The sequence below is a fragment of the Heloderma suspectum genome, chromosome 11, assembly GCF_057233095.1.
Source record: "Heloderma suspectum isolate Gila_16-S chromosome 11, 16-S_ref, whole genome shotgun sequence".
NCBI classification, from domain to species: Eukaryota; Metazoa; Chordata; class Lepidosauria; order Squamata; family Helodermatidae; genus Heloderma; species Heloderma suspectum.
This window is the reverse complement of record NC_139468.1, coordinates 2806611-2828976: the sequence shown is the minus strand read 5'-3', so window position 1 is coordinate 2828976 and position 22366 is coordinate 2806611. Positions and strand designations below refer to the sequence as shown.

The following is a 22366-nucleotide window of genomic DNA, read 5'->3' as shown; positions in this document are numbered from 1 at the left end:
CTAAAAGGTTCCAAGAGAGCCCAGTCAGACCAGCACTTCTCCGCCTCCTCTCCAGCCCTGCCCCCACCCCCGATGGCAGTGGCTGCCTACTCCTCCTCAAGAGGCCTGAGGCCCCACTGCCCCGTTCACCAGAGAGCTGGCAATGTCCTACTGACGTACGTTGGGTGCTGCATCATTCTTCTTCGCTGGACCTCCATCCGCTGGATCACTTCGTGCGGGTGCAGCCTCTGGGCTGAAGGTGCTGTAGCAGGGATGTGATGGGACAGGGACTGGTGGGCGGTGGGGAGAGGCTGCGGGATCGGGGCCGCAGCATTGGCCAAGGGGTGAGGGGGGGGCGGAGGTGGGACAGGGTGAGAAGAGGCATGCGAGGAGATGGAAGGGTGGAAGGGGTGGACAGGATGGGGGATGACGTAGTCTACTTGAGGGGGAGGCTGTGGGGGCTGTGGGGGAGCGGGGGCAGGGGGGTTCCCATGGGAATGGGGGCAGGCAGAGGCTTGATGATGAAGTGGTCGAGTCAAAGAGGCATCTGAAAGGTGGGGGGAGAAGGGCCATAGACGCAGTTAGTCCATTGCAGCAGATCAGCTCAACGAGGGTTGTCCTGGCTCCCCCACCCTCCTGCCCCTGGTGGCACCCCCAGATCACCTGCCCAAGGCAGCCCCCTCACTTCCCCCTGCCAAATGGGATGGGCTGCACCCACTCTGCGAAAGAGCACGGCACCCAGGCAGTGGAGGAAGACTCCCGGCGATAGTGCCACTTTATGGAATCCCCGCAGAATGATCTCTAAGGCAGATGCGAGGTTCCCGGGGAGGGGGCGGCGGGGCCTATCCCACCCACTCATGCCATGGGCTGCGGCCATACTTACAAGGCGAATGCATGTAATGCCGGCAAGAAGAAAGCGAAGGCTGGGGTGGGGGTGGAGGCTGGGCCTGGGCCACCAGGTTGGCGCTGTATCCATCGATGGCGATGGGCTGGCTCGGAGCCGCCCCGGCCTGGTGCCCGTAGATGGCTGTTCGGGAGGAGGATCCCGGGCAGCAGGGGTCAAAGGCCGATGCACCGTGGAAAGAGCCGCTGCCATGATTCCTTATGCCGTTGCTGCTCAAGTCTACTGGCAGAGCCTGCTGCAGCAGGGGAAACAGGGGAAAAGACGTACGCATTTGCGAAGCTGCGACCTAGAGGCAGCTGTCACTTACGTGAGCCGATTTCCTGCTATACTGCAGTGCAAGTAAAAGACCAACTAAGCCCCTGGTGCAGAGCATCACAATGAATGTTCACTATTAGCCAATTTAACCAAAGGGAAGCACCAGGTTTTTCTCCATGAAACTCAAATCCCTTTGTGAACTAGCCCAATTCAGCAACTGTAAGGAAACCAACTTGATCTCCAGAAAGACACACACCCAAAGAGCTACATTAGGTTTCAGAAATAAGGAATGCCTTGTTGGATCCCACCAGGGTCTGTCACAGCCAGTCAGAATACGCAGGCTGTGCTTTTCAAAAGCTGTGATTGAGACAGCAATGGGATGGGAGAAATTTGTGTTTCCTTGCCCAGTTCCCCCATACTGGGCCACTCAACTCCCAACGGCTGCCACTTGTCCAATCCCCACTCCCTCTCTTCACTGTCACCTTTGGCATCTCTTGCCTCAATTCTCCCATCAGTAAGGAAAGGATTCTGGAAAGGTTTGGGATGCAGAAAAAATTATGCACTGTATTCTGCAAGTCTTTATTACATCTATTACATATGCAGAAGAGGCAGGTTAATATTAGCTTAAAACGTCATGAAGACAAAATGTCTTCATAAACACAGAGCGCTGTTTGTAAGGAAGGAAGCTCAGCATCATTTGCATTACTTTTTGGGTGACTAAGAGCATAAGAACAGAAAAACATAAGAAGAGCCATGCTGGATAAGACTAAGGGTCCATTTAGTCCCTCATTCTGTTCACACAGTGGCCAACCAGCTGTCAACCAGGAACCCACAAGTAGGGCATGAGCGCAACAGCACCCCCCCACCACCCATGTTCCCCAGTAACTGGTGTGCACAGGCTCACTATCTCTGATACTGGAGGTAGCACATAGCCATCAAGACTAGTAGCCACTGATAGCCTTTTCCTCCAGGAATTTGTCCAACCCCCTTTTAAAGCCATCCAAATTGGTGGCCATAGCTACATCCTTTGGTAGTGAATTCCATAGTCTAACTAAGTGCTGTGTGAAGAAGTCGTTCCTTTGATCTGTCCTGAATCTCCCACCAATCAGCTTCATGGGAGGACCCCACTGGGTTCTAGTATTTTGAGAGAGGGAGAAAAGTGTCTCCCTCTCCACATGCTCCACACCATGCGTAATTCTGTAGACCTCTATCATGTCTCCCCTGACCCTCCTCTTTTCCAAGCTAAACAATCCCAGCTGTTGTAACCTCTCACAAGGCAGATGCTCCAGCCCCTTGATCATTTTAGTTGCCTGACTAAAAACAGTCTTTGTGGCTTCAACACTGAGCCAACTTCTCCCCCTCTCCCACCCTCACTTTGCTTAGTGTCCAGCTTAATGAAGAGTTCTGGAGAACACAAAAGCTTGCTCGCTACTTCTTGACATTTTGGTCGGTCTTCATAAAGGTATCGGCCAACCATGGATTTGGGAACTTCACTCTACTCTAGTACTCTTTCTGTGCCTTATTTTATGGAGGGTGGGTGGGAGAGAAGAAATAGGCCAACTATTATTTGAACCTATGGATTCCTGAAAGTCTATGGCTGCAATCCTAGGCAGACTATCTTGGGAGTAAGCCCCACTGAATTCAATGAGCACCAAGGTGGACAGAGTCAGGCTGCCAGTGGAGAAACACAGACAGTATACAGCACAGTCGAAATGTTCAAAACACAGCACAAATATTGTCTCGTCATCCTTACAACAACCTCACTGTAAGGCAGGCCGGTGCTATTATCCCTCTGGTACAAAGAGTGCCTTGTTTAAAGCCACTGAAGGGATTCATAGCCAACAGGAAACTCCAAGCCTCTGCTCCACACCAGAAACAGCATTAAGCATAGCAGAGAGAGAAATGGAACATTGTGCGGAACTCTTCATTGCAACATCAGAACATTCATGGAGCATCATCAACTAGACTTGCCTGGTCATGGTAAGTGGTGCCAGAACTGCTGCTTGGCCCCCCAGGTGCCGGCACTGGGGGAGGCCTTTCGACAGGGCAGCTGGATTCGCTGAATGACGGCGAGAGAGGGACGCTTGCGTGGGGGTTGTGGTGGTGCTGATGGTGCTGATGGTGCTGGAAGTGGTGGCTGTGCTGCTGGAAACAGCTGGCGTGAGGGTGCCCCAGGACGTGATGGCTCTGCGAAGAGCCGCCGCTGCATGGAGAATGCTGGGGGCAGCACGAGGGCAGCCTCGGCATTGCAGGAGGGCCAGATTCCAGTGTTGCACTTGAGGTATTTCCTCTTGTGTCATCTTGAATCGGGAAGGAGAGAAACACATCTGAGCATGGCTGCTAACCCGGTGGTGGTGGTGAAAGTGAAAGCTGAACCTGGAAACTCTGCAAGCTGCGCAACTGGATTAGAGCCAAGTGCTTCTTAAAGTGAGGCACTGGGGCAGTCTGGAGTGCCGCTGTTTGCTGTACCGGCCAGCCAGGGCCTCCTCCAGGTTATTCCGTTCCATTCCCCCTCCCACCCAGTTTTCAGTTTCCTCCCCCAACTGTCAGTTAGCCTTCTGTGCTCAGTCCTCATGCTTCCGTCACAGTCTACACCCAACAGCAAACTCAGGTCATCACAAGCCCTTCCTTGCCTCCCCATTTTCTGCCTGGGACAGCCTACATCTGCTCTCCAGACTGCCTCTTTCTACTGCTTCTGCTGGCACTCCAGCCAGTGGGCTGTACCATGCCTCACATTGCAGCAAGCAAGCAGAACTTGTTCTTATGTCCCCCCTCACCTTTACAGTGGTCATTCCTCTTTGCTCCAACCCACATTTCTCACTTATTTCATTGAAGAGCCCTGCCTCTTGAGCAAGTAAAGCGCAAAAGGTGGGCTGGCTTCAAAGGCATCTCGCCTTCTAGGATCAAAACAGACAGAAAGCCTCAGGATAGTGGGATCAGAGACACACAGGCACACCCACCTTCAACATCTCAAAATATTTTGGTGAACCACTACAGAAAAAGGACCTGATCATGAAAACCCTCCTATTCCTCCTGAAAGGGTTTGCCTGCATACTCAGAACTCTTGCATGTGGCAAAAGCTTCCCTGTTCACTTCACCCTTGTGGAAAGTCCTGCACAGATGCATGCACAGGTGCGCGTGCACGCACACACACACACGTCCCAGTTGCTGAAGTGAAGCTTCAGTATGAGCTCTGTATGCACAGCCCAGAGAACTAGAACTGTGGATCCAACCTCCTGCTTATACCACAGTGTGGAACAATGAAATTCAGTAATGGTGTGAGTCCCTTAAATATGTTGCTCAATTCACACAAAAGTTTTCAAACTTCTACCCCTAAGGACAGTCATGGCACCTGCTTTGCACGCAGGTTCAAATTCCTGACTTCTGCAGCTAAAGGATCTCTGGCAGCAGGGCAAGGGGAAAGGGCCCAGAGAATCACGGCCTGTCAGAGCTGGCGGCCCTGGGCTGGATGTCAACTCAAGGCAGCCTCACAGGCTCAACCCTTTCTGCAGGCTTCTGCCTGCTGCGGGATACCTGCACATCTGCTGTGTTACAGGGGTTTCTGGAGCAAGCTCAGTTTTGCACTGGGCACCCAAGAGACATGTTAAGACTCCCAGCAGTCCAAGTGAACTGGATGTCCATCCTGGAACATGCCCCAAACTGTCCTGTGGCTGCACATTGTAGCTGAAGACCAGTAATAATAGACAAGCTGATCTTCTCACAAAGAAAACCCAACATTCCTGGGAACACAACCTGAAAATCACATTTAGGGATGGTGCGGGTGCCTGGTTGGGGCTCAAAGCCTGGCAAGAAATGGCTGGTTCTCCCCCCACCCCCCGCAAGCGCCAGTCTGAGCCCCAGCGCACGCTGAGCTCTGCAAGCACACAGGCATCTGCTCCCTCATGGAGCGCCACTTCACACTCCAATGGCTGCGCGTTCTTTTCCGTAACATTCCCATCTATGCATGTGGGTGCTTTAAAAGGGCAATGTCTGCAGCATTACAGGCCTGTAATGCTGCAGACATTGCCCTTTTAAAGCCTCCATTTGTGTAGATGGGCTACTTAAGGAGAAGAACGAGCAGCCACTAGAGTGGGAAATGGTGCTCCATGTGGGAGCAGATGCCTGTGTTCAGCTGCCAAGCATGCCACGAACTGCCCAGCAGCTCTCGCCTGGGCCAGGTAGGTGCTGGGGGTTAGGTGAGCGCTGCATGGGGCAGATGCACGGTGGTCCATCCATCCCTAATTACAACTTTGCAGGCTCTGGTGCTGACGAGTAGCCTACCAAGGCATTCCTACCAAGGCATTCCAGTAATGTGAAGAATTGCATCTTAATTTTTATTTCCAGGAAGGCCCACCAGTCAAGCACGCAGGCTCCAGTAGGTCAAGCACCCCTCAAGGGCCAGTGGACTCTGCAGTTACTGCCCCAACGCAGTCGACAGATCCAAGGATGGGTAAAGCTCTGAAAGTGAGAACTTTCACTCTCAGAGCTTGATGCATCTTTGAGACAACCCTTCTCCCTGTACTGGAATCTCAAAATGTCTTCAATAAAGCAAGGGTGTGTGTGTGTGGCATTGTACACAGAGAGAGAGAATACTGACCCCAGAACCCCTGTGCTTCTCCAGCAAAAGGCCGACTTGCATTTTCAAAGCAACAGGTCATGGTCATCATCGTCCTTGTTGGCATGTAAACCAACATGTCAACCTACTGCAAAAGTATGAGATCTTGTTCCGTACCTCCTGCTGAATTTCCAGCAGTACCGCTGCTGGTGAGAACAACCAAAGGCTCTGGTACCAATGAGGACTGGCTGTTGGAGATGCTAGAAACTACGTCAGAGACCTGCTCTGAGGTTGTGGTATTGGGGCCGCCGTCGGATGCAGAATTCACAGCCTGGGATTCCACTCTAGAGGAAGTTGTTGGCACAACAGTTGGCTCTATAAACGAACAAAACCCCCCCCAGATACTCAAGCAAGTGGTTTGTAACTCAGAACTTGTTTTTTAACATACATTATGGGACAAACAAAAGATAGCCAGCATGGGCTTACTACTTTGCTGGCTTTGCCCATTCAGTGTTCTTTCAGCACTGCACGTAGGACCATAGTAACAGTGTCGCTGATACTCTTACCTTCACTAGTTTTGCAGATATTCTTATTAGTAGCAACTACAACAGCACATGGCCTATGAGTAAGCTGTCAGAAGAGGTGCTAAATGGAGAGAGACTAACTTCAAGGGGGTGAGCATCTCTCAGTATGAACCGGCATGCACGCTTGGATTATTATCTGAGGCCTCCTCCAAGGGAGGCTTGGAGGATGACAACAAGGGAGAGAGGCCTTCTTGGTTGTAGCCCCCCAATTGTGGAACGATCTCCCCACCAAGATTTATTTCTGTGTTAGGCTTTATTCTCTCTCCTGTTTAGTTCAAAGTTGTTGGATTAGATCAATTTACTTGTACTGTTTCATTCAATGCTGTATGGATTGATTTATTATGTATTTACCTATTGATAGTATGGTTATATGTGATTTTTCCTGTTGTGTTTTTGAATTATATTTATTGTGATTCATTTGAGAACTTGTGATCCGTTTTGGGTACAATCATGTGGAAAAGCGGCATACAAATAACTTGATGCTGATGATGCACTTGGGCCTCATTTCCAAATAAAGGGGTATGCACATTCTTTTCCGAGGATGCAGGCAGCTGGCAAGAGTCACAATTTTTAACTGAAATGACACTATCTCCCCCCTCCCCCTGCCCAATCAAATATGGGATGTGGCAGTGCCCCACCAAAATCAAAATGGCCTAGAAATAAACACATTTGAGGTCTATCAAAATTGTGCAAGATCCAGTTTTAAGAAAGGATTTGACAGATTTCAGCTGAGCCCTAGCAGATCCCTTTGGCCATGGTTCTTATAATTAGAAGGAAAGCCATGGTACCTGCAGTCTGGAAGGCTACCTCTCCCTGGTTTAGAATACAGACGGAAAGGAAAATCATCTTTCATCAAATGTGCTAGAGGAAGGGAGCTGAACTGGACTCTAGTCCACAAAAACGCATAATACATGTGTAAAGCCTGCAAGATGCCATGAGGCTCTTTGCTGTATTTGGGGATGTGTCTGTACGCAGACACAGGAGCAACCCAGGGGACAGGACCTAGCAGGGCTGCTGTGTGGACTGTGTTGTGCCAGCGACTGCTTGTGCAACAGGGATTTAGTGCTTCATAAAGCAAGCCCTGAAACAAGCAGAAGCACTCGCTTCCAGATTGGGACAGGTCAGTGGTGCTCCCTTCTGCGAGCTCCGCTGACCTGCCCCATTCTGGAAACAAGCAGATGTAGAAGCAGCCCAAGGAGAACACCTCATGCCTGAAACACGTTACCCTAAGAGGCAGCCCTGAGGTCTCTCTCTTTTCAGAATACCAACGAGCTTCTCACCAGGAGGAGGATAAGGATCCATGTTGCTGTGACCTACCATCCTCATCCACAGTGAGGTCCACCACTTCTGCTGCATTCTGTCTCAGTGGCTGGATGACCGTGGAGATCCTACTGCGGTTCCGCTGCTCTTGCGGCCGTGAAGCGTGGGAGTTCGAACCATGGCCCCAGTGGGACCTAGAATGCCCAAGCGAGGAACGGGACCTGGCAGAGGGAATACAGGTGCTTGATATGGGAAGGGAAAGCTCTGCTTGACCATGACAGGCCCATCAAGGTGGCCAATTCTGCAATCTGCACCAGCAGGATCAATTCAAAATGGTAATTTGTTTTAAGCTGTATTTTGTTTTCTGGCTCAGTTGTGGGCCAACTTCAGTCTTGCATGGTCTACTTGAAAACAAAACAAAATAGTGGATCCCCATGGTCTGCTAATGCATCTTAAACTGACAAAACATTGTTCAGTCGTACAGCAGAGGCTTCTTCCCTGGTTCAGCCCCTGGCATCTCCAGGTAGGTCTGGGAAAGACTCTTGTCTGAAGCTCCAGAAAGCTGCTGCCAGTCAGTGAGCCAGACAGACCAAGGGCTGGACTTTGGATACAGCTGTTCCTCTGTTCATAGGATCTCTTAACAGTTACGGCAGAAGTAATCTGTGTTAGGTGATCCTGAGGTGATCTCGCTTAAGAACATGACATGGCTCGCACACTCTGACAGGCGTTCTTTGAAAGAATGCCAGCAATGAGTATGTTGCAAATGTCCACCACAAATTGCCCAGCAGTCCTCAATTCATCTTCTGTCCACCCCCATTCTCAATAACCTGTCATAATTCAATCTCATTATCCCAGGGATATGCAAACAGCTTGTCCACTAGCTGGTGTGCAGATATGGAATACAGAATTACAGCGTGGAAGAGATTCAAAGGGACACAGCTTAGACTAGGTTCAGTTCACCCATCACACTGTAAGTTGATGTGTGTGTGTTCACCTGCATTAATGCAATTAAGGTATGAAGAGTTAAAAATGGTACACATGCCACTGTCTGCTTTATTAGCGTAGAGATCCATTTAGCAAGTGCAGTATTATTATGCTCACAGCTAATCTGAATTGATAAGTTTATTACATTTATGTTCTGTAGGGTAACCGTAAATGCTACCATGGCAGCCCCAATGAATATCCAAGCACTTCACTATACAGCCTGTTCAGAAAAGTTATGATGCTCAGCTCAAGTTTGCTAGAGCATATTCACAGCCTTTGGCCCAGCAGAAGACTAGATGATGGATACTCATGTTAACATGAGTAACATGTGTATGTTAATGTTACATATGACGACAGGATATATCAACTCAGCTTTTGCCCTGAGTAATGGCACTAACTTCCAGTGCCATTGCAGCAGAATTGTATACAATATAAACAGAGTTAAAATTACAGCGCTTTGTAAATTGTTTCATTTAAAGCAAAACCGTCTTAAGTTTCTGAATCTGTTCTTAGTGTGGGGGCGGGGCGGTTTAGGTTGTGATTTTAAATTAAGTTTTGTTCTGGGGTTTCCATATGGATGCACTGATATTATCAACAGCCACCCTGAGGTACTGTTGTGCCATGTAGCAGGATATACAATTTCAAAGTAAGATAAAATAAAACATGCACCTTTGAGAAGACCTTGGTAACCTCTCAGATTGGCTACTGTAATGGTCTCCATGTACAACTGCCCTTGAAGGCTGCCTGGGAGTGTGCCTGTGGTTAGGAATGAACCACAGAAAGCACATTTCACCAGCTTTGGTTCAGCTGCATGACTTGTCAACACGTTTCCAGGTACTGGTTGACCTTGAAAATCCTAGACTGGCTGGGATCAGTTCTGGGGTCTCCAAAAGACACCCCCCCCCCGCTTTAAATCAGAGGAGGTTCTACTTTGGGTGCTTCGCCCCCTGGGAGATTCAAATGATGGCAACCCAGAGGAGGTGTCACCCTGAGAAGGCCCAGCCCCTGGACACCCCCTTCTAAGTAAGGTCTGCCGCAATTGGCATCCTTCACTTACTTTTAGACATCAAGTTAAAACAATATTGTTCTGTCATGCTTTTGTGATTAACTGGAGACATTCAATTGCAAGCTGGTTTTTCTAGTCTGTATTACTGACCTATTATGATTTTAGTGATGACCGAGGCCTCCCTCTACTGTTACCAATTGAATTGAGCAAAGGAAAGATGACACAGATAATTTAAATAAAAATGCTTGAATCCACTAACCCTCATTGGCCAAGGAAATGCCTGCTAGACTGGAGGACCCACAGCTCAATAGCAGAGCACATGTTTTGCACACAGAAGGTCTCAATCATCAATCTCTCTCCCATTAAAAGGATCTCAGGCAGCAGAGCTGGGAAGGTCCTCTGCCTGAGGTTTCCAAGAGCTGCTGCCAGCTGGAATAGACAACACTGGGTCAGATGGACCAGTGGTCTGACAAGAAAACTTCATATGTTCACCAGGTGGATCCAAAGCAGTGAAGATAGCTTGGGACTTTATAACAGCAGTTCAATGAGCTATGAGGCCCGGCGAGACTTCCAGGTCAGTAGTTGTGGAGGGGCCATAACTCAGGGGTACAGCCCCTCCCAGGTTCAAACTCCAGCACATCCAGTTAAAAAGAGGATCAGGTGGCAGGTGATGGGGAAGACCCTTCCCAGCCTGAGACCCCAGAGAGCCACTGCCGGCCAGAGGAGACAATGCTGGGCTAGCTGGACAAAGCATCTGACCTGCGATAAGGCAGCATCCGAGGTTTGTAGTTGGCCAAAACCACTGTTCAAACCGCTTTGAAATAAGCAGAGATGCAGAGAAATGGGTAGGGAATACTGTGAGCTAGTCACCTTTAGGAACTTTTGGGGGGACGCACTTGGTACGCTTGTAGAAGCAATCCACTTTTCCTTGGAACCAGGAAGTATCCCTCCAGCAAAGGAGAGTAGTACCTTGTTGTGGTGCTGGAGCTTGAGCACCTCAATGACGCCATGAGCTAAACCGTGAAGGGACACCCAAGAAGGGAAGGCCATGGCAGAGAGGTCAGACTAAATATGATCCTTGGGGAAGGTAACGGCAACCCACCCCAGTATTCTTGCCATGAAAACTACCAGTACAACCAGATCAGTACAACCAGAGATATGTCGGTATACCATCGGAAGATGGGACCCCCAAGTCAGAAGATGGTCAAAATGATACTGGGGAGGAACAGAGGATAAGTTCAATTAGCCCCAGATGTGATGACACAGCTAGCTCAAAGCTGAAAGGATGGCTAGCGGCCGATGGTGCTGGTGGTGAACGACGAATCCGATGTTCTAAAGATCAACACACCATAGGAATCTGGAATGTAAGATCTATGAGCCAGGGCAAATTGGATGTGGTTATTGGGGAGATGTCAAGATTAAAGATAGACACTTTGGGTGTCAGTGAACTGAAATGGACTGGAATGGGCCACTTCACATGAGATGACCACCAGATCTACTACTGTGGACAAGAGGACCACAGAAGAAATGGAGTAGCCTTCATAATTAATAATAAAGTGGCTAAAGCAGTGCTTGGATACAATTCAAAAAATGACAGAATTATCTCAATTCGAATTCAGGGTAAGCCATTTAACATCACAGTGATCCAAATATATGCCCCAACCACAGATGCTGAAGAAGCAGAAGTAAATCAGTTCTATGAGGATCTGCAGCACCTACTGGATAATACACCAAAAAGAGATGTTATTTTCATTACAGGAGACTGGAATGCTAAGGTGGGAAGTCAAACGACACCTGGAATTACAGGCAAGCATGGTCTGGGAGAACAAAATGAAGCGGGACATAGGCTGATAGAATTTTGCCAAGACAACTCACTGTGCATAACAAACACTCTCTTCCAACAACCTAAAGGACGACTTTATACATGGACTTCACCAGATGGTCGACACCGAAATCAGATTGACTACATTCTTTGTAGCCAAAGGTGGCAGACATCTATACAGTTGGTAAAAACAAGATCTGGAGCTGACTGTAGTTCAGATCACGAACTTCTTATTGCACAATTTAGAATCAGACTAAAGAGAATAGGGAAGACCCACAGATCAGTTAGATATGAGCTCACAAATATTCCACATGAATATGCAGTGGAGGTGAAGAATATATTTAAGGGACTAGATTTAGTAGATAGGGTCCCGGAAGAACTATGGACAGAAGTTCGCGACATTGTTCAGGAGGCGGCAACAAAAAACGTCCCAAAGAAAACCAAGAAGGCAAGATGGCTATCTGCTGAGACACTGGAAGTAGCTCAAGAAAGAAGGAAAGCAAAAGGCAAAACTGATAGGGGGAGATATGCCCAATTAAATGCAAAATTCCAGAGGTTAGCCAGAAGAGATAAGGCATTAGTTTTAAAAAAGCAATGCGCGGAAGTGTAATAAGATAATAGAATAAGAAGGACAAGAGACCTCTTCCAGAAAATTAGAAACATCGGAGGTAAATTCCAGGCAAAAATGGGTATGATCAAAAATAAAGATGGCAAAGACCTAACAGAAGCAGAAGAGATCAAGAAAAGGTGGCAATAATATATGGAAGATCTGTATAGGAAGGATAAAAATATCGGGGATAGATTTGACAGTGTGGTCAGTGAGTTAGAGCCAGACATCCTGAAGAGTGAGGTTGAATGGGCCTTAAGAAGCATTGCTAATAACAAGGCAGTAGGAGACGACGGTATCCCAGCTGAACTGTTTAAAATCTTGCAAGATGATGCTGTCAAGGTGATGCATGCCATATGCCAGCAAATTTGGAAAACACAAGAATGGCCACCAGATTGGAAAAGATCAACTTATATCCCCATACCAAAAAAGGGAAAAACTAAAGAACGTTCAGTCTATCGAGCAGTTGCACTTATTTCACATGCCAGTAAGGTAATGCTCAAGATCTTGCAAGGTAGACTCCACCAATTCATGGAACGAGAATTGCCAGATGTACAAGCTGGGTTTAGAAAAGGTAGAGGAACTAGAGACCAAATTGCCAATATCCGCTGGATAATGGAGAAAGCCAGGGAGTTTCAGAAAAACATCTATTTCTGTTTTATTGATTATTCTAAAGCCTTTGACTGTGTGGATCATAACAAACCGTGGCAAATTCTTGGTGGTATTGGGATACCGAGTCATCTTGTCTGCCTCCTGAGGAATCTGTATAACGACCAAGTAGCAACGGTAAGAACAGACCACGGAACAACGGACTGGTTTAAGATTGGGAAAGGAGTATGGCAGGGTTGTATACTCTCACCCTACCTATTCAACCTGTATGCAGAACACATCATGCGCCGTGCTGGGCTTGATGAAGCCAAGGCTGGAGTGAAAATCGCTGGAAGAAACATTAACAATCTCAGATATGCAGATGATACCACTTTGATGGCTGAAAGCGAGGAGGAGCTGAGGAATCTTATGACGAAGGTGAAAGAAGAAAGCGCAAAAGCTGGGTTGCAGTTGAACCTCAAAAAAACCAAGATTATGGCAACCAGCTTGATTGAGAACTGGCAAACAGAGGGAGAAAACGTGGAGGCAGTGACAGACTTTGTCTTTCTAGGTGCAAAGATTACTGCAGATGCTGACTGCAGCCAGGAAATGAGAAGACGTTTACTTCTTGGGAGGACAGCAATGACAAATCTTGATAAAATAGTTAAGAGCAGAGACATCACACTGACAACAAAGGTCCGCATAGTGAAAGCAATGGTATTCCCCGTAGTAACCTATGGCTGCGAGAGCTGGACCATAAGGAAGGCTGAGCGAAGGAAGATAGATGCTTTTGAACTGTGGTGTTGGAGGAAAATTCTGAGAGTGCCTTGGGCTGCAAGAAGATCAAACCAGTCCATACTCCAGGAAATAAAGCCAGACTGTTCACTTGAGGGAATGATATTAAAGGCAAAACTGAAGTACTTTGGCCATGTAATGAGAAGACAGGATACCCTGGAGAAGATGCTGATGCTAGGGAAAGTGGAAGGCCAAAGGAAGAGGGGCCGACTAAGGGCAAGATGGATGGATGATATTCTGGAGGTCATGGACTCGACCTTGGGGGAGCTGGGGGTGGTGACAGCCGACAGGAAGCTCTGGTGTGGGCTGGTCCATGAAGTCACAAAGAGTCGGAAGTGACTGAACGAATAAACAACAGGAAGCATCCAACCACATGGGCATGGGCAGCTGCTCCTGGCCTTACCCTGGCTATTCCCACCACTGTCCCTAGCCCTGCAAGCCTTTCCTGGTTCCTCATTCCTGCTGGTCCTGATTTCTGCTGGTGTGTGTGCGCACTGCTTGACTCCTCAGCCTGGTCTGCCTTTCTGGAGTTGACCTCAGCTTGCCTTTCCAGTATATGATTTCATCTTGTCCCTTGCCAGTTGCTTTGGCCAGACTACCTTACTAGGGGTGGCCCAGGTCATCTTCTGCTCCTCCTAAGAGACCCTAACCCTATGGGGGGCAGGAGACGCATTTTCTCCCCTGGCCCTTACCCTGCAGTACACCAGTATCTTACAAGCCCCGAACCATGTCAAGACACTAGCCATATGCACACTGATGTTGCAGTTTTAGCATTTCCAAATTTTCAGTTCATTCAAGGACTAAGCTAACCTGGGTCTCACCATACTCACTCACCAGCACTAGTATCTTTTGATATCTTTCCCACCTTAAAATGGATTCCAACTGGACAGAACCACTGGGGTATTGGACTTTCATGCAATTTTGTCTGGCACTGGATTGCACTCACAACAAATTAATGATGTGAGATTGGAAGTGGGGAGGAAAAGAGGGCAAAAGCTTTAGTATCACTTTGCCATGATCCAGATTCACCAATGCAATAGCAGAACGTTCTCAGCTGTGCACCAGAGCTTCTGCATAGTCAGCCACCCCACAGACTGCTGGTGCTGTGTTGAGGGTGGGGGCTTAGGAAAGCAAAATAATTTTAGAAGGGGAAGGAGTCTTTTTTTTTTTTTGGTAAAAAAGGCTGAACACAGTATCAGAACTAACAGCAGAGCTACTACCAATTCTAATGGGAGAAGGATTTATACATTTGGAGAATTCGAAGAGAGAGGAGACAAACTTTACTTGGCTCTCTTCTCGTTTCCTGAGGAGACTGAATTTAGAAGGTTATAGAAAGCATTCCATTTATCTTTGATCAAGGCATCAAGGAATGTTCTATGAGCACAGTTTGATTCAGGCTGACACTTTAAAGCACTGCTGCAAGACAAGAGACCAAAATAATTGACAGCTTAAGAACTATATGCATATTTCTCCCTAGCACAACCACAAAATATTCCTGCGGTTAGATAGGAAGAGGCTTTCATATGCAACACAAATAAAATAATATATATAGTTTAATAAGGCAGGAACAAGGAAGATGGTGAAGGCTAAACTGTGAGGCCTAGAGTAAAATGAAACACAAAAGAAAAAAAGTAAACCAGATATTTAAAAAATTAACTTATTTTTGCCTTATTTTATAATCCTACTCAATTACAGGACTAAACTTTCATATGCTTGAGGCCCAGGAAGAGCCCATTCTGAAAAGCTATGAAGTAAGCCTATGAAATGAACTGTGCGGCAACTGACTCTGTGTGAGACAGATATGTGACGAAGTAATTATAAATATATTTGAGTGTAACCATAGAGCAAGCAAATTGTGGTTTCAGCCTGAAGCCTTGTACTACCTTATTTCCACTGTTTAGCAAACCTACTTATTTGATACAGGAGCAGGAAACATATTTATATCATCATTTATTTAAATGGTTTGCATACCACCCAATTAACAATGTCCTCTGGGTGGGAAACTTCAACTTTGGAAACACAGCAACCCAAATTAACAAAATATGGGGGTATCGCTGAAGGGACAAACATCCTCCACTTACCAGCGGAAAATAATGTTCTAGTTTAAAGCTAAATGATTTCTCAAAATGAAACTTGGAAGAGGTTAGGAACATGGGAAGTTACCTCATACAGCATCAGACCATTGGTCCATCAAGCTCCGTATGGTCTACACTGATTGGCAGCGGTTTCAGAAAAGAGGCTTTCCTAGCCCTACCTGGGGATCCCAGGGATTGATCCTAGGACCTTCTGCAGGCAAAGCAGGCGACCCATGCCCCTTCCCAAATGTAAGAGAACAACATACGAAGATGCATACAACGCATAGGAGGTGTCTCTTGTTCCAAACTTAGAACATGCATTCATCCACTGCAAGAGGCAGGGGGACTGGTTCTTGAGAGGAAGTGGGGGGTGACCCCTAGTCCAGCCCCCTTCTAAGAAAAGAGCATCCCTCCGTGAGGGCAGATAGAGGAGCACCTGGCATCTGGACCACTGGATGGCAAAAAAGTAAGGATTTAACATTTCACTAAGAATGACAACTAACTGTCCCATCCCAGGAACCTTCTGTAATTAACCTAGAAGTCACAGCTATCAGAACAAGGCTAGAGAAATAAATACAACAATGCTTAACGAATTGCTTTTCAACAGGATCTTACCTTACCCATGAAATTAGGGACGTGATCAAATTCCAACCAAGAAGAGGGGTGACATGAGCAGCCAGAAGATGCAATGGAAGCCTTACCGGTAACTTTCTCCAACAGTTACAATCTCCACTTCACTGTCTGTTGAGGTAACATTGATTTCTTCATTGGCAGTGACTTGGGGAGTGGAGGACGCTTCGATCACCACAACATCTTCATCAATACTCCCTGAAACGCCAAAGGCAAAGGGAAGGAGAGAAGACAGAAACAAGTTGCATTAGTATTGAATTGCACAGGGTATTAAATATATATGGTTCAAAATGGAGGCAATCAATACGCATTTCAGAAAATGTAACTAAAAAAAGGAGTAATCCAATGCTGTTTGATGGTAGTTACATTTAGTTTTATGAGGCTGAGCCCCTTCCAATGGTGCCCAAGCACAGCTGCAACTCACTAAAGCAGGTGGGCAGCTATTTAATGGGACAGGAGCAGCTGAGGGCTACCAAAGAGTTGTCCCCAGGCGTCATGAGATCACAGCAAGTCCACATAACTTATATCCAGCTTGATGTAGTAGAGTTCAAAGACTCATACATGCTGGGATTCCTAGACAGCCACCCATTCAGACACTGACAGCCACAGACTTCTAGGTGGTTACATCCTGTGCCTTCAGTCCATAGCCCTTAGACCAGCCTTCCACAACCTGATGTCCTCCAGATGTGTTAGGCTACAGCTCCCATCATCCCCAGCCAGCATGGCATCTGGAGGGCACCAGGTTGGGGAAGGCTGCCCCAGACATTCCATGGGGGGCACATAGCAATCTATAATATCTCGTGTATCTTTTCTCTCCAAAGTAGAGACTGAGCAAGCCTGGAAAGACACTTCAAATTCCTGGGCATGTCCCAGCATTTGGGGGTTTCCATCCTTTCCTGGACGGTGTGACACCCAAGTTTTAACGTCAATGAACATGCGGTAAAATCCCTACATGCAGAGACTGACACATGTGCTAACTGATCCTATGCCTTTGTAATTTGCTGTATGTATGCACAGTGACCTGTCCTGTCCGTCTTGGGTGGCCCTGCACGGCACAGCTTATGGCTTCACTGGGTTACGCAAGCCCCTTCGCCACAACAAGGCAGATATTCTTGCCAAGAAAACCCCATGGAACGTATCACAAGGCTAAAAGATATGACGCCGGAAGATGAGCCCCTCAGGTCGGAAGGTGTCCAATATACTACTGGGAAGAGCAGAGGGTATTTCCAAGTAGCGACAGAAAGAGTGAAGCGGCTGGGCCAAAGCCGAAAGGACACTCAGCTGTGGATGTGTCTGGTGGTGAAAAGAAAATCCGATGCTGTAAAGAACAATATTGTTTAGGAACCTGGAATGTAAGGTCAATGAATCAAGGTAAGTTGGAGGTGGTCAAACATGAGATGGCAAGACTGAACATCGACATCTTGGGAATCGGCGAACTAAAATGGACAGGCATGGGCGAATTTAATTCAGGTGACCATCATATCTACTACTGTGGGCAAGAATCCCTTAGAAAAAATGGAGTAGCACTCATAGTCAACAAACGGGTGGGAAAAGCAGTACTGGAGTACAATCTTAAAAACGATAGAATGATCTCAGTACGAATCCAAGGCAAACCATTCAACATCACAGTAATTCAAGTCTATGCCCCAACCACTGATGCCGAAGAAGCTGAGGTTGATCGGTTCTATGAAGACCTACAACACCTTCTAGAACTAACAACAAAAAAAGATGTCCTCTTCATCATAGGGGATTGGAATGCTAAAGTAGGAAGTCAAGAAATCACCGGGATAACAGGCAAGCATGGCCTTGGTGTACAAAATGAAGCAGGACAAAAGCTAATAGAGTTTTGCCAAGAGAACACGCTGATCATAGCAAACACTCTTTTCCAACAGCACAAGAGACGACTCTACACATGGACATCACCAGATGGTCAATATCGAAATCAGACTGATTATGTATTTTGCAGCCAAAGATGGAGAAGCTCTACACAGTCAGTAAAAACAAGACCTGGAGCTGACTGTGGCTCAGATCATGAGCTTCTTGTTGCAAAATTTCAGCTTAAATTGAAGAAGGTAGGGAAAACCACTAAACCATTCAGGTATGACCTCAATCATATCCCTGATGAATATACAGTGGAGGTGAGGAATAGATTTCAGGGATTAGACCGGATAGACAGAGTGCCTGAGGAACTATGGACGGAGGTCCGTAACATTGTTCAGGAGGCAGCAACTCAATCCATCCCAAAGAAAAAGAAATACAAGAAAGCCAAGTGGCTGTCTGAGGAGGCTTTACAAGTAGCTGAGGAAAGAAGGGAAGTGAAAAGCAAGGGAGGAAGGGGAAGATATCGCCAGAGTTCCAGAGAATAGCAAGGAGAGACAAGAAGGCCTTCTTAAATGAACAATGCAAAGAAATCGAGGAAAACAACAGAATGGGAAAGACTAGAGATCTCTTCAAGAAAATCAGAGATCTCAAGGGAACGTTTTGTGCAAAGACGGGCATGATAAAGGACAAAGAAGGCAGGGACCTAACAGAAGCAGATGAGATTAAGAAGTGGTGGAAAGAATACACAGAAGAACTATACAGGAAAGATCTTCATGTCCCTGATAGCCATGATAGTGCGGTCACTGAACTTGAGCCGGACATCCTAGAGAGTGAAGTCAAGTGGGCCTTAGGAAGCATTACTAACAACAAAGCTAGCGGAGATGACAGTATTCCAGCTGAGCTATTTAAAATCCTAAAAGATGATGCTGTTAAAGTGCTGCATTCAATATGCCAACAAATTTGGAACACTCAACAATGGCCGCAAGACTGGAAAAGGTCAGTTTACATTCCAATTCCAAAGAAGGGCAACGCCAAAGAGTGTTCAAACTACCGCACAATTGCGCTCATTTCACATGCCAGCAAGGTGTTGTTCAAAATCCTACAAGCTAGGCTTCAGCAGTATGCGAACCGAGAACTACCGGAAGTACAAGCTGGCTTTCGAAGAGGCAGAGGAACTAGAGATCAAATCGCCAACATTCGCTGCATCATGGAGAAAGCAAGAGAATTCCAGAAAAACATCTATTTCTGCTTCATTGACTACACTAAAGCCTTTGATTGTGTGGATCACAACAAACTGTGGCAAATTCTTAAAGTGATGGGAGTACTAGACCACCTTACCTGTCTCCTGAGAAACCTGTACGAGGGTCAAGAAGCAACAGTAAGAACCAGAGATGGAACAACCGAGTGGTTCAAAATTGGGAAAGGAGTACGACAAGGCTGCATATTGTCACCCTGCTTATTTAACTTATATGCAGAGTACATCATGAGAAATGCCGGGTTGGATGAATCACAGGTCGGAATTAAGATTGCCGGGAGAATTATCAACAACCTCCGATACGCAGATGATACCACCCTAATTGCAGAAAGCGAAGAGGATCTCAAGAGCCTCTTGTTGAGGGTGAAAGAGGAGAGTGCAAAAGCTGGTTTGAAACTCAACATTAAAAAAACTAAGATCATGGCATCTGGCCCCATCACTTCCTGGCATATGGAAGGGGAAGAAATGGAAGCAGTGACAGATTTTACTTTCTTGGGCTCCAAGATCACCGCAGACGGTGACTGTAGCCATGAAATTAAAAGACACTTGCTCCTTGGGAGGAAAGCTATGGCCAACCTAGACAGCATAGTAAGAAGCAGAGACATCACCTTGCCGACAAAGGTCTGTCTAATCAAAGCTATGGTTTTCCCAGTAGTAATGTATGGCTGTGAGAGCTGGACTATAAGGAAGGCTGAGCGCCAAAGAATTGATGCTTTCGAACTGTGGTGCTGGAGAAGACTCTTACGAGTCCCCTGGACTGCAAGGAGGTCAAATCAGTCCATACTAAAGGAAATCAACCCTGAGTGCTCATTGGAAGGACAGATACTGAAGCTGAAGCTGAAATATTTTGGCCACCTAACGCGAAGAGAAAACTCTCTGGAAAAGACCCTGATGCTGGGAAAGACTGAAGGCAAAAGGAGAAGTGGACGGCAGAGAATGAGATGGCTAGATAGCGTCACCGATGCAATGAATATGAACTTGAGCACACTCCGGGAGAGAGCGCAGGACAGGAAGGCCTGGTGTGCTATGGTCCATGGGGTCACGAAGAGTCGGACACGACTGAACAACAACAATGCACAGTGAAGCCACCTGGGGTCATCCCACAAAGCTGAATGGTGGGAGATTCAGGACATATAAGGGAAGGGTGTCTTCACACAGCGCAGTGTTGAACTATGGAATTCACTACCACGAGAGATGGTAATGGCCAGTCAACACATCCAGAGGGCACCAGGTTGGGGAGGACTGGACTAGTCCATAAAAGCTTATATACAATAAGTGGGTTAGTTTTTAACATGTCACAAGACCCTTTGTTGTTTTCACTGATTTAATATGATATTATTCAGACTCTACAGAGAGCCTCCACAGGGATCTTCCTGGCGATGTGACAAAGCACAGTTAGAGTGGCAACCCATCTGAAGAGGGGAATGTTTCTTTAAAAATGGGCTCACTTGGCATGGGCATTGCCTTTTGTACTAGGCACAGGAAGCTGCTTCACAAGCCTGTCACATTTGTGTCAATGAGAGGCACAGTGGTGAGAAAAGGAAGAAGGCTAAATGAAGGCAGCACAGTACGTGTGTGTGACAGAACACAACTTACAGGGGAGGTCACTCTGCCAGGGGGCAGAACCTGCATTCCATAAACTCAGGAGTCTTTTGCAGTCATAACTTACGCATTTTCAAAATCTATCTCCACAGCCATAACAGCAAGACGCATGCTTTTAAAACGTAAATAAAATGAAGATGAAAGCCCACACTCACTGAAATTCAAGTGGTGTATCAGCTTCCACAGAGAAACACAGAAAAGTTACAAGTAAGGGACTGCAGAGCCCTGGTGGGATGGTGGAAAGAAATATTGCTAAAATGACCACTGCACACACTAGTATGGGACCAGGCTAGTTCAACGTTCACAGGAAATGGGTGCATCTTTTTTTAAAAAATTAAGGCAGCTTTCCCCAGTCAGCAGGGAGTTGTGGGGCTGGTGGGGTGCTGGGAGTCGTAGTCTCCACATCTGGAGGGAACCAGGCTGGGGAAGGCTGAATTAGGGACACAAATACTTGAGGCACAGGATGAGGGTCCCTTTTACTCTCTGGCATGGAATATTTCTGCAAGACTGCAAAAGCCAGCAACGCATGGTCACATTCTCAAGGCTAGCCTGCCATCACCGTTTTCAGGAACTCCATTCAAATGGATGGGGTTTTGCTTCACAGGCTAGACCTGACCGACCCCCATACTGAGGAACTTCAGAATCTGTCTTAGCCAGGTCAGACTAATAATCCATCTAGTACGGTGCAGTCTATTCTGATGGGCAGCGGCTTCCCAGGGCCTCTGGCTGGGCAACCAGAACCTTTTATCTGGAGATGTCAGGACAGACCCTAGGACATTCTGCATGCAGAACAGTTGGCCTGCCACTCTGCTATCCCCCCGCCATTTAGATGGTGAAGGAATAGAGAAGAAGCTGTCCCCCTGGATCAGACTCTTCAGGGAGCTTGGCATTTCCTTCCCCGTGCAGTGCAGCTTGGCTCACTTGCTTGAGGATTCCCAAGCCACCTGCTTTTTACAGAGTCTTTGGGAGGTATGCATCTTTTTTGCTACTGCTCTCTGTTTGGGGCGCAGTGGGGTTTTGATTACATGGGAGCGCAGGGGGCAGACGTAGCAGTTTATGTTCCTTTGGCTGCTTGTAGCCCTGCCATGTTCCCTGTCTGGCTCACGCTTCCAAAGTCATCAGACGTTTGACCCAAAAGCCTGCAGGGAATGACAGCCAGCTTCACACAGCCCTGCTTACAGAGCAGAGAGCCATCTAGCCAATGATCTGCCTTCCTGAGTTCACTTCGCTGCTTGCAAGATATGCTCCTCGTGGGTTGCCTAGCTCTGATCTAGGACCCTGTAGATTGGGGAAAAGGAATTGGAAAGACTCAGACCAACACCCAGCCGCGTGAGGTGTCGGGTGGGAACTGGCAACTGCAGTAATGGGACTCGCTCACAGGGCACTTTGGGCAATGGGAGCTTTGATGTGCCAGTTCCCACTTCCTTCTCATGGCAGCCCTCTGGTTTGACCTTGCATGCTTTCCTTAAGCCAAAGCCTCTTCCCTGCTAAGGCTGGGCAAAATGACAGTCTTGGAATAGAAGCCAGGAATCCTGGCTTAAAGCTCTCCTCCTATCATCTCCTCACTCCCAGCCCCCTCAGAAGTAGACAGTAAAGCCCCACATTCCTGGCTGGCAGAAACATATGAAGGGGTCTTCCACCGGG

At 47.3% G+C, this 22366-nt stretch overlaps 1 protein-coding gene across 13 annotated transcripts in view; it reads right to left on the bottom strand.

The window, feature by feature from the left end:
* Nucleotides 1–22366, bottom strand: part of RNF111 (ring finger protein 111) — a 49492-nt gene that overhangs the window by 10618 nt on the left and 16508 nt on the right. For 10 of the 13 annotated variants that reach the window (XM_084816617.1, XM_084816610.1, XM_084816618.1 and 7 more), the window contains 6 exons: nt 16116–16242; nt 7595–7758; nt 5871–6068; nt 3110–3438; nt 863–1118; nt 160–526 (listed from right to left, as the gene is read on the bottom strand). In XM_084816617.1, the coding sequence (XP_084672743.1) occupies nt 160–526; nt 863–1118; nt 3110–3438; nt 5871–6068; nt 7595–7758; nt 16116–16242 (1441 nt within the window). The remainder of the gene's footprint in view (nt 1–159; nt 527–862; nt 1119–3109; nt 3439–5870; nt 6069–7594; nt 7759–16115; nt 16243–22366) is intronic. The other 3 variants (XM_084816615.1, XM_084816611.1, XM_084816606.1) reach the window with 1 other exon arrangement.